Raw genomic sequence first — 15260 nt, forward strand, 5'->3', positions numbered from 1 at the left:
CAGCGGTGCCTGTGGGCTGTTGGTGCTTGCCACCCCCCGCCAACATGGCTGCAGCCACCTGCAGGAGCTCTCTGCTTGGCCTGCCCCAGCACGGTGGCTGCCTGTGGGAGCTTCCCGGTTGCCGCCAACACGTCCCTGCTGCCTGCAGGCGGTCGCTGTGCCCCCCCCCAGCCTCTGGAGGAACGTGGCGTTCATGCCCAAATCCATTGGCGGGCATTGTAGGTGCAGGCCCAAGCCTGGCTGTTTACGGTTCGGATGCCCCCAAGCCTCACTTGCCCTTAGTCAATGGCCACAGGAGCAAGCTAGGGAGGAGCCCACCCCATTTCTGTCAAGAAGGCAACCAAAATCCTTCCGCTAATTGCTGGACTTGTAGGGCGCCTTGCCCACAGTGCATTGTACAGGGGTGTACCCTCCACTTTTTTTTTTTTTTAAATGGAAAATGTTTCGTGTCCCGAGCCAAATCAGCCAAATCATTTCCAAACCCGCGTGAATCGGTCAGGAGCCATATGTGGCGCTGCGACCAGCAAGCATCCTCCACCCCCCGTTGCGGCTTCAGATCCTTCCAAAGCCTTCGGCTGGCAGCCCGCAGCCCGAGGCTCGCCCTACACCACGCCCACTCCTCTGCGCCTGCAGGCGCCAGAAGGCGGAGAAGCGCCACGCCCCCCCGCCCCGCCCCGCCCCCCCAGCGCCAGGCTGCAGCGGCTCCGCCCTGACGCGTCTTGCCGGCGGGGGCGGGGGTGGGCGCGGGAAGGGGCTGTCGGCCCCGCGTAGCTGGCGCAGCCGCAGCCGCAGCGCCCTGGATCCTTGCGGCTGTCGCAGCTGCGTCGGAGCCGCTTGGTCGAGGAGAGCCCGAGGTGAGAGCAGCGGGGCCGGGGCTGCAAACCCCCGCACCCTGTTGCGCCGCCCCCTTCCCGGCAGGAGGACCTGCCCGGCCTGGCTTAGCGCGGGGTCCCCCCCCCTCCCCTCTCCTCCCCGGCCCAGGGCATCCTCGGTCGGGGCCCGCTTTGTCCTGCGGCCCTGCAGCCCGACGCGCGCGTGTGGTGTGGTCCGCGCGCCTCCACACGCGTCTGGTTCTGAGCATGGGCGCGCGTGTGTTTGCGAGTGTATGTCTGGTCTCTGCGTATGTGTCTGGTTTTGTGTGCGTGTGGGTGGTTCTCCGGGTTTGTGTGCGGGTCTGGGTTTGTGTGCCTGTGCATTGGCGTTGCGTAGGGGGTGCACACGCACCCCCTGAGATTGGCTGCTGCCCACGCTACCAGTGGCGCCTGCGGGCGGTCCTCGCTCGCCGCCCCCCGCACCGCGGACACTGCTGCAGCCACCTGTGGGAGCTCCCTGCCACCATGCCCCCACCACCAACAATGCCGCCACTGCCTGCGGGCAGTCGACGTGCCCCCCCTAGCCTCAGGAGGAACACAACATTTATGTGTGTGTGCACGTTTGCAAGGGTGTCTGCTTCTCTGTGTGTTTGTGTGCCCGTGTCTGGTTCCCTGTGTTTACACACATCTGGTTATGTCTGCGCACGTGAGTGCCTGTGACTGGTTCTGTGTGTGTCTGTGTGTCTGGTTGTGTGCATCAGTGCACCCATGTGTGTCTTTCTGCCTGGCCCCTCTGCAAGGAGGTGACCACTGTAATAAATCAATTGGGTCCTGAAACGGGGCACACTCAATTCACAGATATTGTGGAGGGGTGTCTCCAGTCCAAGGAAGGGGCACCTCCAGTCTAAGGAGGGTGGGAACTACTGGTCTGTATAAGGTGCAAATCTACCCGGACTTCTGTTTGACTTCAGACTAACAGGACTAACTATGTCCCTCAGCTTGGCAGCCTGGACAGATACCAAAACAGTTCCTGATGTCATCCTTGGAACATGCTAGACTTTGCCCTTATTCCAAGATACAGTTCTCAAATCCACTTAAAACAGATTTACTGAGACCAGCACAAAATGCAGCCTGGATATGCCTACTTAAACATGGTTTAATAACCATTTAACAAATTGAATCATGTCTATGCCGAGTCTGATTTAACAGCAGTTGCTTTAAAATCACACTGTGTGCATAAGATGAAGACTTAGTGACTCGAGCTCTTTCCTGGCCTCGGTATCCTTATGGCAGTGCAGGACAGAAATATGCAGCTCAAAGATCTGCATATGTTCTGTGTAGTAGAACTGCCATGTTAGATGCGTTGAAGATCAGGAATTAATCTCGAAGATCCTTGGGAGCTGGCTTCCTTTCTCATATGTCTTAAGAACATCTTTGAATGAAAAACCTTTCTGACATTGATATTTCATGTTGTTCTAAGGCATTGAAATCATGGACATTTTAGACATTATTGTTTTTTATTCAGCTATGATTGCCTTCAGTCTAGTGATCTCTGAGTAGACTGGATGTTATAAAAATGGAGTCAGTCCTCAATACAGCATCAAAAACAGTACCAGTTTTATAGGAAGTTGGCTTTTTGTTTTTGAAATGTTTGAGTTGACAAAATAACGATGTATATAGTTCAGTGATACCTAGGAGGAACTCGATTTCATGTTTTCTAAAGAGGTTAAGTTTCTATTAGAGGTGCACTGATACATTGGTCTGATATTGCATTGGTACCAATATAAAGAAAATTGACTATCGGAAATTGGCCATTCCAGGCAAAAGTGACAATAATTTGGCTGATAAATGCCCTGTGCATGCGTGCAGCTGCAATTCAGTATGTAGGTGACAAGAAGCACAGCCTGGCAGCATGGAGAGCTGCATCCAACTGATAAGTCTGTTGTGGTGGAAGGGGGGGAAAGGGGTGGAGGCAGGAGCAGATCAAGGCCCCTGCAGTGAAGGAGGGAGTGGGGCTGGGGCAGGCACTGCCCAGCTGGGGTGGGGCACGGGATGGAGCCTCAGCTCATGGAGGGGCTCCCACTTCTGCACACACCCTGGGAGGGCATAGGGGAGAGGCATGTGTCCCGGATCTGTACGCAGGATGCGGGTGGGCTACAGCTGTGGGCTGAGCTCTTCCCAGTGGGGACTGCACTGGGCTGTGCTCAGAGCACATAGTGACAGCTCTGGGAAGGGGCTACAGGGGGTTTGTAGCCTCTCCAAAATTTCCCACGGGGGGGGCCCCCCCCAATTCCCCCTCCTAACGCCACCATCCACCCTGTACGTAGCCCTGGCCCGAGCCTGCAGGCCACCCTGTCCTGAGCAGATCCAGGGGCACACGCATGCTTGTGCTTGTGTTGGTCTAAGGACAGGCAGACAAGGTTCTTTGGGTTGACGTGATCTCTTTAATTAGACCAACTAAATAGTTGGAAAGATTGTTTTGTGCAAGCTTGCGGCCACAAACACCCTTCAAATTGGAACAATCTTTCCAGCTGTTTAGTTGGTCTAATAAAAGGTATGACATCTACTGAAGAACAATGTAGATAGCAGCATTCGTTGAGGACCTCTTGTTGGGAAATTCAGAAGCAAAAATATTTTTTTTGTTGTAGGCATAGACCGCTGTGTTATGAGTATCTAGTAGGCAACTATCGATTCTCTGGATCATGGTGTACATGTAAGTGGTTTAACTGGATCCTGATGAATCCATTTGTAGCTGCCAAGCCCAGTTTGAGAGCGACGTTGCTTGTTGCAAGTCTCGCGTATATTGTCTTAGTTGGAGTACAAGTTAAGAGCATGCTGCTTTCTTTTTTCTCATTTTGCTTCCATGCTCTGGATGAAAGCTTCTTCATATTGAGCTGCACCCAGTGTCAGATATTCCCTCTGGATTGCATAGGATTCTGCACGCTCCTCCCAGCTTTCTGTGCTGATGTTGCATGCAAAAATGGTATAAAAATAATTCATCGTGGTACCTCTGTAGAGGGTGACCTGGTTTCTAGAGCCATCTTGAATCTCACTATACAAAATATTCTTGGCGATACAGTTTTCTTCCATTATCCTGTCATAGCTGATCCATCACAACCTCCTCTTGATAGGGGCATCTAAATGTGTCAGTCCTGTCACTTCAGCACCTCTGTGTTTGGTATTCTTTCTTCCCACTTTATTTTCAGGCTCTTCTGCAGACATCTCATGTGGAAGCTGTTCAGTCTTTTGATATACTTAGCATATGTAGTCCACATTTCTGAACTCTAAAGCAGGAATGACAGCTCACAAGTCCTGTAGATTTGCATCTTCACCTTAGCTGATAGTTTTCTGTTATTCCATGCATGTTTCTGTAATAGACAAAAATCTTAGCTGCTTTTTTGATTCTGTTAATTCAGTCTGAAGGTCAAGATTCCTGCTGATTGTAGAATCCAAGTAGCAAACACTTTCAATAACACCAAGAGATTTATCCTTCAGAATGATGTCGGGTATCAGTTCTTTTGCCCCTTGGTACATGATAACAGTCTTCTTGAAACTAATTGCTATCCTGAAGCTCTTGCACGATTCAGAAAATCTGCCCAAGAGATTTAGTGGGGAAGATTCACTGTGGACACCCAAGGCCATATCATAACCAAACAGGAAGTCTCTCAGAACCAGTTCTTTCACCTTGGCTTTCACTCTAAATCTTGTGATATTGAACAAACCTCTATCTAATCTGGTTAGACGATAAAGGCTATCGTTACTGCCCTTGAATGCATGAAGCAGCAGAAATGTAAACATTAAAAAGCATGGGAGCTAAGACATACCCCTGTTTGTTGATGTACTGTTGATGTCTGTTGACTGTATGAAGGCCATCATTGGATCAGTGAAGGCTATGCACACTGGTATTCGTTTTTCTCCACACTTCTCCTTGCAGTTGTTTGACCAAAAATATCATATCAATGGTAGAGCAAAAGCCACATTGCCTTTCAGGATAGATTCTTTCACCTAGAGATTGCAGACTAGAGAGCATGATGCAAGTGACAATTTTTCTGACTATGTTCTACAGGGAGATACCTCTACAGTTGTCATAGTTGGTTTTATCCTCCTTTGTTTATGCATAATTGTACAAACTGAGTATCTTTGAAATCTTGTGGTACCACTGCCTCTTTCCAACAGAGCAGCATATCTTTATGAAACTTTTGAAGTAATTCGTCATTGGCACATTTGTACATTTCAGTAGGCAAACAGTCGTTTCCAGATACCTTGTTCCCAGGAATTGATTTAATGACTTTATGCTAATGTAGGCTTGTCTAAATCCATCGTAACTTCAAACCGTGGTAATACTCCAAGCTTTTTGTATTAGACTTCATCTTACTAGAGTATATAATTCTATTATGTGCAATCCAACTCTCAAGTTGTTTTTGTTTATCAGTAAAGACATTTCTATTTAAGTCTTTCAGCAGAGTTGTTTTCTTCTCAATTGGACCACTTGCTCATTTGATGCCTTCGTACATTCTGTGGCTATCGCCTGCATCAGTTGCTTCCTGAATGTCATCACAGATTCATAGATGTTAGGGTTTAAAGGGACCTCAATAGATCATCGAGTCCGACCCCCTGCATAAGCAGGAAAGTGCTGGGTCTAGATGACCCCAGCTAGATGCTCATCTAACCTCCTCTTGAAGACCCCCAGGGTAGGGTAGAGCACCACCTCCTTTGGGAGCCCGTTCCAGACCTTGGCCACTCGAACTGTGAAGAAGTTCTTCCTAATGTCCAATCTAAATCTGCTCTCTGCTAGCTTGTGGCCATTGTTTCTTGTAACCCCCGGGGGCGCCTCGGTGAATAAATACTCACCAATTCCCTTCTGTGCCCCCGTGATGAACTTATAGGCAGCCACAAGGTCGCCTCTCAACCTTCTCTTGCGGAGGCTGAAAAGGTCCAGTTTCTCTAGTCTCTCCTCGTAGGGCTTGGTCTGCAGGCCCTTGAACATACGAGTTGCCCTTCTCTGGACCCTCTCCAGGTTATCCGCATCCTTCTTGAAGTGTGGTGCCCAGAATTGCACGCAGTACTCCAACTGCGGTCTGACCAGCGCCCTATAGAGGGGAAGTATCACCTCCTTGGACCTATTCGTCATGCATCTGCTGATGCACGATAAAGTGCCATTGGCTTTTTTGATGGCTTCGTCACACTGCCGGCTCATGTTCATCTTGGAGTCCACTAGGACTCCAAGATCCCTTTCCCCCTCTGTGCCACCCAGCAGGTCATTCCCTAGGCTGTAGGTGTGCTGGACATTTTTCCGCCCTAGGTGCAGCACTTTGCATTTCTCCTTGTTGAACTGCATCCTGTTGTTTTCTGCCCACTTGTCCAACCTATCCAGGTCTGCCAGCAGCTGTTCCCTGCCCTCCGGCGTGTCCACATCTCCCCATAGCTTTGTGTCATCTGCAAACTTGGACAGAGTACATTTGACTCCCTCGTCCAAGTCACTGATGAAGACATTAAAGAGTATCGGTCCAAGGACCGAGCCCTGCGGGACCCCACTGCCCACACCCTTCCAGGTCGAGACCGACCCATCCACCACGACTCTCTGGGTGCAGCCCTCTAGCCAATTCGCCACCCACTGGACTGTGTAGTCATCCACGTCACAGCCTCTTAACTTGTTCACCAGTATGGGGTGGGATACCGTTTCGAAGGCCTTCCTGAAGTCTAAGTATATGACATCCCCCCCTCCTCCTGTGTCCAGGTGTTTCGTAACCTGGTCATAGAAAGAGACTAGATTGGTCAGGCACGATCTGCCCGCCACAAACCCGTTCTGGTTTCCCCTCAGCATAATTTGCCCTGCTGGGCTCTCACAAATGTGAGCCTTGATAATTTTTTCAAAGACTTTACCAAGGATGGAGGTGAGACTGACTGGCCTATAGTTGCCCGGGTCCTCCTTCCTCCCCTTTTTGAAAATGGGGACCACGTTAGCCCTTTTCCAGTCCTCTGGGACTTGGCCCGTGCGCCACAAGCGTTCGAATATTCCTGCCAGTGGCTCTGCAATGATGTCAGCCAGTGCCTTCAGCACCCTCAGATGGAGCTCATCCGGGCCTGCCGACTTAAAGGCATCCAGTTCTTCCAAGTGACTCTGCACCATCTCAGGATCTACGCATGGAAGTCTGGCACCTTGCTGCTGCCTCTCTACAACCCCAGTGAGAGACTTGTCGTGCCCCTCGCTTAGGAACACTGAGGCAAAGAACTCGTTGAGGAGTTCAGCCTTGTCCCCCCTGTCTGTCACCAATTGTTTCTGCCCATTTAGCAGGGGTCCTATTCCTCCCCGGGCCTTCCTTTTACTCCCTATATATCTAAAAAACAATTTCTTGTTGCCTTTTACTTGGGTTGCCATCCTCTGCTCCATGGTAGCTTTGGCCCGTCTAACTGCCTCCCTGCAAGCACGAGCAGAGGAGGTATATTCATCTTTAGTGATCTCACCTTGTTTCCACTTTTTATGTGCTCCCCTTTTGGCCCTTAGGCTGCCGTGGATTTCTCTGGTCAGCCATGGAAGCCTCCTGGCCCCTTTCCCTCTTTTGCCTCGCTCGGGGATCGTCTTGCTTTGTGCCCAAAGGATTGTTTCCTTAAGGCACAGCCACCCTTCTTGGGCTCCCATCCCTTCAAAACTCCTACTCTGCAGTGCGTCCTTGACTAATCGCCTGAGTTCATTGAGATCAGCTTTCCTAAAGTCTAGCACTTTCACCCTACTAGTTACCTTACCCACTCGCCGTCTTATGTTGAATTCTATTATTAGGTTTAGCCAAAAATCTTGGGCACGCCTCTTAGCCTCCTTTTGCATTTCTCTTTAAGCCTTTCTCAGATTTTCTAGTGTTATGGTCTTGGGAGATTCCTTATAGTTGGTTAATGCTGTCCTTTTGTTCTCAACCAGTGGTAGAAGGGTTTCAGAGTGCTCTTCAAACCAGTGTGCGTTTTTCTTGCACTGTTTTGCCAAATATTATTATAGCAGCACCGTACATGTTCGCTTTTAAGCCTTCCCAAGCCTCAGTGGCTGAGTTGTTAGGTAAACTTGCGTTTGCAACTTTTTCATTGAATAGTCTGCATTTTTCTGTCTTTGGTTTGGCTGATACCTATGTGAGAGTGACTGGTAGTCTTGCAATGGTGGATCTTTTTGACATGGATTCTGACTTTGCAGCAGACTAAGGCATGGTCAGTATCACAGTCAGCGCTGAGATAAGACCTCATATGCAGAATTTCTTTCAGGTGGCTATACTTGGTCAGTACAAGATCTAACTGATCTTGGTTTCTTCCACAATGTCCTTCTTGTGATTTGCCAGTGAAGCAGATGTTAGTAACACAGGTTTTGACTTGCACAAAGTTCTAACACTCACTGTCTATTTACATTAATCCTACCAATTCTGTAATTGCCCACAATACCAGGCCAATTCTTAAAATTACATCTAACTCTTGCATTGAAGTTGCCGAGTATTATAATGATCTCATTTCTGTGAGTTTTCTCAATCTCTTCTTCAAGCTGTTGGTAGAAAATATTCTTGTCTTCGCTGCTAGCTTGAAGGGTAAGTGCATAACCACTTAAACAATGTGATTGAAGGTGTTCTGTGTAGGCATGCTGAGCGTTATGAATCGAATAGATACAGCAATGTGGCTTTCACAGAGGGATAGGAAGCTGTTACTAATACCAGAGTCTACTCCCTGCTTGTTCCTTTCTCCTGCTGGATTTGCAGGCCAGAATATAATGTAATCATTCTCTTGGATAGAACCTGTATCTAAGAGCCAAGATTCTGATAATGTCAATTCTGAGTGTAACCGATTTATGGTTTAGCAGTGCCGTTTTCTTTAAGTCTGAATCAGACCCAAGGGTCAGAGCCTGAACATTCCAGCATGCGAGTTACATTTTCATTTTTGGCTAGTATAGATCACACCAAGACTTTCAGTGCATATGTCTAGGCAGGAGTATGGAGGAGTGGAGGCTGCCCTTGATCTATCATCTCTCCTTTAGACCGTTAAGACAGTCCAAAGGCCAGACCAAATTGTTCAGTGTCCTGATGTCGCTCAAAAGTAGGCAAAAATAGAGCCTCTGGCCAGATCTAGCCTGCCAATGGATTGGATTTGGCCTGCAGGGTACACCTACCAATTGATTGGATCTGGCCCACAGCTGACCCTGTGGTGCTCCATATGGGGCTTAGCCCCACCCAAGGCAGTCATCAGTCACCTATCCTCCAGCCCCAGTCCTGGCCAGCTGTTCCCAGTGCAGCTGCAGCTGTCCTGATGCTACTCAGCTCCCCTCGCCTCCAGCGGTGACTCCTCCTGCTCTTGCTTTACTGCTTTGGGCGAGGAGGAAGCTTCAGTGGCTCTTGCTCCAGCAGGCAGGGTTCCAGCTCCAGCTCTCAGCTGCCTTCCACCCACTACACTCGCCCAGCAAAATGAGCACCTACCTGCAGGCAGCTGAGTGGGTGGAAAGCAGCTGTGATGTAGTGGGGTTCAGTGATGCCATGGGGTAGTGTGTGGAAGTGCAAGCATGTGGTGCATGTTAGTACTGTGGCAGGTGAGGCTGGAGAGGTTAGCTGGTGTAGTAAGGGGAACCTGTGTAGGGAGCAGTCAAGATAGGGCAGTGTTTCTTAACCTTTATAAACTTTAGGCACCCTTAGATAGACTTGAGGAACCCCACAGAAAATTCTAGCTCTTAAGTTTCATTTGTTTTTTTGGCTACAGAAATGTTACGGGACATTTCTTCTGTTGCAAAGAACTCAAAAACACCACAGCAGGTCAGAATGCTTTTAATGGTATGGATTCCTGTTTTAAAACTCTGGGTTTATGATGTGAATCATGTTTGTACATCTAACAGTGCTAATACAGCATGGTGCCCTACAGCACCCTTGAAAGGATCTCAGGGCACCCCAGGGTGCCTCATCTCCCTGGTTGAGAATCACTGGGCTAGGGCAACATGCGTGGAGGTGCCTGGTGAAGCAAGAAATGTGTTTGTGGGTGAATTACTTGAGGATGAGGTGCTAAAGCAATAGGGAGGCACAGAGGTACCCAGTGAGAGCTGCATTGTTAGGGCATGGTGAGGTGAGGAGGGGCTCATTGGTCCCAGGAGATAGTGTGTGGATGGAGGGGCAAAGCAGGCAGTATAGGGTGGTACTATACCTGGGAGGGAGGAGTATCAAACCATTGCTAGAAGGGGTGTCTGGAGAGATGCTGGGGGTGGGGGGCATAAAGAGGCAGTGAAGCAGGGACAGGCTGTATTTGTGGGGTGAGGAGCTTGGTGGCTGGGGTGGGAGCTGCAGTGAGGCCTGGGGTACAACAGCACAGTGGGGAGAGGGGAGGCATGGGGGCAGAGGAGAGCAAAGCAGGGGTATTGCTGAACTCATGGGTTTGTGTGTGTGTGATGCTCTCACATGCTCATTCTCTCTCTCTCTCTCTCTCCCCCTCCCCCCCCCCCCAGGCACCGCAGAGGCTTTAGCCTGCAGGCAGTGGTAGCCATAGCAACGTGGGCCCCACACAGCCAGTGAGAGTGGAGGCCAGGCTGGGCCAGGCCCGCTAGGCATGGTAAGAGGCTGCAGCTGGGCAGGGCAGTGCAGAGGAGGGCAGTTCCTCTCCCCAGCCCATGCTAAGCCCTTCTCACTCTCTAGACACACTAAGCCATGTCTTTGTGTCTCTCTCTGTGTGTGCAGCCATTTCGGGAACATGTGTACTACCCACTGGATGCAGCCATGGCCGCCCCGGCCCCAGCAGTGCCGACTTTCGGGTTTCGGGCACGGCAGGGCAGCCCAGACTGGCGGCGCCTAAGTGCGGTGGACGTGGAGCGGGTGGAGCGTGAGCGGGATGTGGCACTGCTGCAGGAGCACCTGGCGCACATCACCTTCTGCAGTGCGGAGCGGGAGTACTGCCCACACTGCCGTGGCCCTGCTGACCCGCTGCTGCTCAAGCTGCTGCGGCTGGCGCAGCTCGCCACAGAGTACCTGCTGCACTGCCAGGATGGTCTGGCCACTCAACTCCACACCCTCGAACAAGCGCTGGAGGCAGCCCGGGCTGAGCGTGACCAGCTGGGTGAGGAGGCGGCACGGCATGGGCAGGAGGTGCAGCGGCTGCAGGAGGAGTGCCGGCGGCGCAAAAGGATGATCAGTGCCCTGCAGAGGATGCTGGAGGCTGGAGCCAGCTGCCACCAGGTAGGCAGGCCCCCTTCCCCCTCCAGGAGGCATGTGCAAACACACTCACGTGTACAGACACGTATACATGCGCAGGTGTGTGCCCTTGTTGCCTGTGCTTGCCAGTCCCGTGGCATAGCCCCTGGGCAGCTAGGCACAGCGTATGCCTGTCCGCTTACCCAGACAGGCTCTCACACACATACACATGCACTCAGGGGCACAGATGCACATGTATAGGCATTTGCTTTTGTTGCTGGTGGGGCACACCTTACTTTGAGAGTATGGTTGACCTCCTGCTCCACCAGGTTCACACACACTCAGGAGCATGCATGTACCGGCAGACACTCATGTGCCGGTGTTTGCCCTTGCTGTCCATGTTTGCCACTCCCCTGGTTCATTCCCTGTGCAGGTAGGGCATGCCTTGCTTGATCCCACGTCCCTCTCATATTGACACCTTTCTCTTTGCAAATAACCACCGCTTTTCAGTATGCAGTAGTTTCATACTCAGGCTTTTGGGCAAGAACCTCACACTGCTTGAGAGGAGAAGGAATTGTTTGGTTTTCCCACAGATTTTTTTGTTGGCTGATCGACTTCCCATACTAGTATCCATTTTACTATACTGTAGGGCATGTTTGAAGGAGGGAATTAGCTCTGGTCGTTTTCAAGGCTTCTAAAATAGTCCTTTGACACCTGTTTCCCTTTCACCATTTCATTTCAGTTATCTTACTAGACCACAACTGCATTACAAAGTAGGCAGTAGGGCTGGAAGATGCTTCGCATTGAAATGGCTTATGCATGTGACCAGCAGACAGGTAATTGGAGTTTGGTCCATTGTAAACACTGTAAACGAACGGTCATAAACTACTACAAGACCGTTTCAGGCTGGACATAAGGAAGAATTTCTTTACTGTCCGAGCCCCCAAGGTCTGGAACAGCCTGCCACTGGAGGTGGTTCAAGCGCCTACATTGAACACCTTCAAGAGCAAACTGGATGCTTATCTTGCTGGGATCCTATGACCCCAGCAGACTTCCTGCCCTTTGGGCAGGGGGCTGGACTCGATGATCTTCCGAGGTCCCTTCCAGCCCCAATGTCTATGAAATCTATGAAACAGAAAGTAGTTAAATGGGGCTGGCATCCTGTTTTGCAGTTAAGTAAATCATGCACTTACCCAGTATGCACATAAGTGGAGTGCCTATGAAACTAAGGATTACACAAGGTGGAAAGCCAGCAAAGAAAAAGTTGGCCCATGAAGTCGTAGAGTAGCAAAGTGCCCAATAAAAAAATATTGCAGAAAAGGACAGTTTTCTTGCCATTTTCCAGTTGGTCTAATAAAAGGTATCATTTTGGAACCAAGAGTTCTAGATTTTGTATGTCAATAAAAAAAATGGAACTTCAGTACATCATTCCAAAATTGAAATCTTGAAAATTCTCCTCCAGCTTTGAAGCCCTCTTGAAATGTCCTGCCCAGCTGCTCCTGGCGGCATGCACCTAACCTAGAAATACAATGGGGGTCACTCTCACATACTGAAGATATAGATTTCATAGACATTAGTGGCTGGAAGGGACCTCGTAAGATCATTGGGTCCAGTCCCCTACCCAAGAGGCAGGAAGTCAGCTAGAGTCAAAGGATCCCAGCAAGATAAACATCCAAATGTTTCTTGAAATTGTCCAGAGTAGGTGCTTGCACCACTTCTGGGGGGAGTCTGTTCCAGGCCTTGGAGGCTCATACAGTAAAGAAGTTTTTCCTTATGACCAGCTTAAAATAGTCTTGCAGGAGTTTATGACCATTGGACCTTGTCATCCCTTGGGGTGCGCTAGTGAACAGTCATTCCCCCAGATCATGATGCACACCCCTTATGTACTTATAGGCTGCCATCAAGTCACCCCTGAGCCTGTGCTTTTCCAGGCTGAAGAGTCCCATAGCCCACAGCCTTTCTTCATAAGGCCTGTTCTCTTGCCCTCTGATCACGCATGTGGCTCTCCTCTGGACTCTTTCAAGCTTCTCCACGTCCTTTCTAAATTGTGGAGTCCAGAATTGGATGCAGTACTCCAGCTGTCATCTCACCAAGGTCGAGTACAATGGGAGGATGACATCTTGGATCTTGCTTGAGATACATCGGTAGATGCAAGCCAGAGTTTTGTTCACTTTGCCAGCTACAGTATCGCATTGGTGGCTCATGTTCATCTTGCGGTCCATCATGACCCCCGAGTCTTGGTCATGATGCTAGCGATTGTAGCACTGCCAAACCTGTAAGTGTGATGCGGGTTTTTTCCCCCCCCGAGGTGGAGCACCTTGCATTTCTCCATATTGAATGCTATCAGGTTTTCATCCGCCCACCTTGCAAGCCTATTGAGGTCAGCCTGGGTCACCAGCCTGTCCTCAAGTGTGGACACTCTTCCCCAAAGTTTGGTGTTGTCAGTGAACTTAGCCAGTCTGTTTCTGACACCAGTGTCCTGATCGTTTATGAAGACATTAAAGAGTACAGGTCTGAGAGCAAAGCCTTGGGAGACACCATTAGTCACTGAGTGCCATGTTGATTCGGTTCCATCAACTACCAATCTCTGGATTCAACCTCGGAGCCAGTTCCCCAGCCATCAGACTGAGGCCGCAGTTGCCCAATTTTTCCATGAGGGCATCATGGGACACCAGGTCAAAGGCTTTTTTAAAGTCCAAATAATTATATCAACTTCTTCCCTTTCGTCCAGGTGATATGTCAACTGATCACAGAAGGAAATGAGGTTGCTCAGGCAAGACCTTCCCACAACAAACTTGTGCTGGCTATCCCTCAGAATGTTGTCTTCTGTTAGTTTGTCAAGAATGGTTTCTTTGATAATTTTTTCCAAAATCTTCCCAGAGATTGAGGTCAAACTGATTTGGCCTGTAGTTTCCTGGGTCTTCTTTCCTCCCTTTCTTGAAGATGGGCACCACATTGGCCCTCTTCCAATCTTCAGGTACTTTGCCTGAGCGCCACGAGTTCTCAAATATCCTTGCCAGTGGCCGCACTATGTCGTCTCCCAGTTCCTTTAGCACTCTTGGGTGCAATCTGTCTAGACCAGCTGATTTGCGGGTGTCCAGCCTCTCAAGATGCTTCCTCACAAGATCCATGCCAATGGATTCACCCTCACCCTGGTCATCCCACATCATGTTAGGCAGGGTGGTCCCTTTGGGCTGGTGAAAAACCGACACAAAGTAATCGTTAAGCAGATTGGTATTTTCCTAAGTGTTGATAGTCAGCTGCCCCAGCTGGTTTAGCAGGGGTCCAATGTTGCTCTTGTTTTTCTTTCAGCTTCCCACATATCTGAAGGACTTTTTATTGTCCTTGATTCGTGTAGCCGCTTCAGTTGCAGCCTTGGCTTTCCTAGTTTGCTTCCTGCAGGTGTGGACCAATATAGAATACTCCTCCTTAGTGGTATTTCCTGTTTTACATCCTTTATAAGCCTCTCTTTAGAGACATAGGAGATCCATTAATTAGTTCCCTGTTGAGCCAAGGGAGTTGTTGAGCCTTTTTACCACCTTTCCTATGGGTTGGCATGGACTCCCCTAGTGCTTCTAGGATCTCTTCATCATGAACTCCCCTCCCTGTGAAATCGTGGTCTGTCAGGGCCTCAAAACAAGCTTCCTGAGCTTATGAAAGTCAGCTTTCCTAAAGTCGAGGACTACTGCATTGCTGGCTGACTTGCTAGCTTTGCAATGGATACCAAAAGCGATCAACTTGTGGTCACTGTCCTCCAGCTTCCCTTCAATTCTTAGGTCACAGATTAGATCATCCCCTTTGGCCAGTACCAGGTCCAGCAGCACCTTCCCTTTTGTCGGCCCATAAACTTCTTGAGACAGGCAGAGTTCATCCACATATGTAAGGAAACTTTGAGACCGATCAGATCTGGCCGAGTGCTAATTCCGTGAGATGTCCCAGTAGTTGGAGTTTCCCCATGACAACCATGCACCAAGAGCATGCAGCCTTGGCCAGTTCCATGGCAAATTCTTGGTCAAGTTCTTGTTCCTGGTTTGGAGGTCTGTAGTAGACTCATTGTATCCCCTTCACCACGTTCCCTTCGTATTCTAACCCAAAGGGTCTCCAGTTGTCCTCCTTGGGTGCCAATCTCAGCTTGTAGGGACATGTAGCTTTCCTTGACATAGAGAACTACACCCCCACCCTTTTTCTCGGCATGATCTGTCCTGTACAAGGTATAGCCATTTATACCCGTAGTCCAGTCATAAGAGGAGTCCCACCACGTCTGTTATCCTTATGAGACTGTAGTCATTTTTGGTTAGCAAAAGGACCAGTTCCTCCTGTT

The 15260-nt window shown here is 49.7% G+C and overlaps 1 protein-coding gene across 8 annotated transcripts in view; it reads left to right on the forward strand.

The window, feature by feature from the left end:
* Nucleotides 1–715: 715 nt before the first annotated feature.
* DZIP1 (DAZ interacting zinc finger protein 1) overlaps nucleotides 716–15260 on the forward strand; it is an 85079-nt gene continuing 70534 nt past the window's right edge. For 3 of the 8 annotated variants that reach the window (XM_019486951.2, XM_019486956.2, XM_059721121.1), the window contains exons 1-3: nucleotides 717–854; nucleotides 10261–10364; nucleotides 10490–10984. In XM_019486951.2, the coding sequence (XP_019342496.1) occupies nucleotides 10362–10364; nucleotides 10490–10984 (498 nt within the window). In that variant the 5' untranslated portion in view covers nucleotides 717–854; nucleotides 10261–10361. Of the gene's footprint in view, nucleotides 855–9527; nucleotides 9599–10260; nucleotides 10365–10489; nucleotides 10985–15260 lie in introns of all 8 variants that reach the window. The other 5 variants (XM_059721120.1, XM_019486954.2, XM_059721118.1 and 2 more) reach the window with 4 other exon arrangements.

The sequence above is a fragment of the Alligator mississippiensis genome, chromosome 1, assembly GCF_030867095.1.
Source record: "Alligator mississippiensis isolate rAllMis1 chromosome 1, rAllMis1, whole genome shotgun sequence".
Taxonomy (NCBI): Eukaryota; Metazoa; Chordata; order Crocodylia; family Alligatoridae; genus Alligator; species Alligator mississippiensis.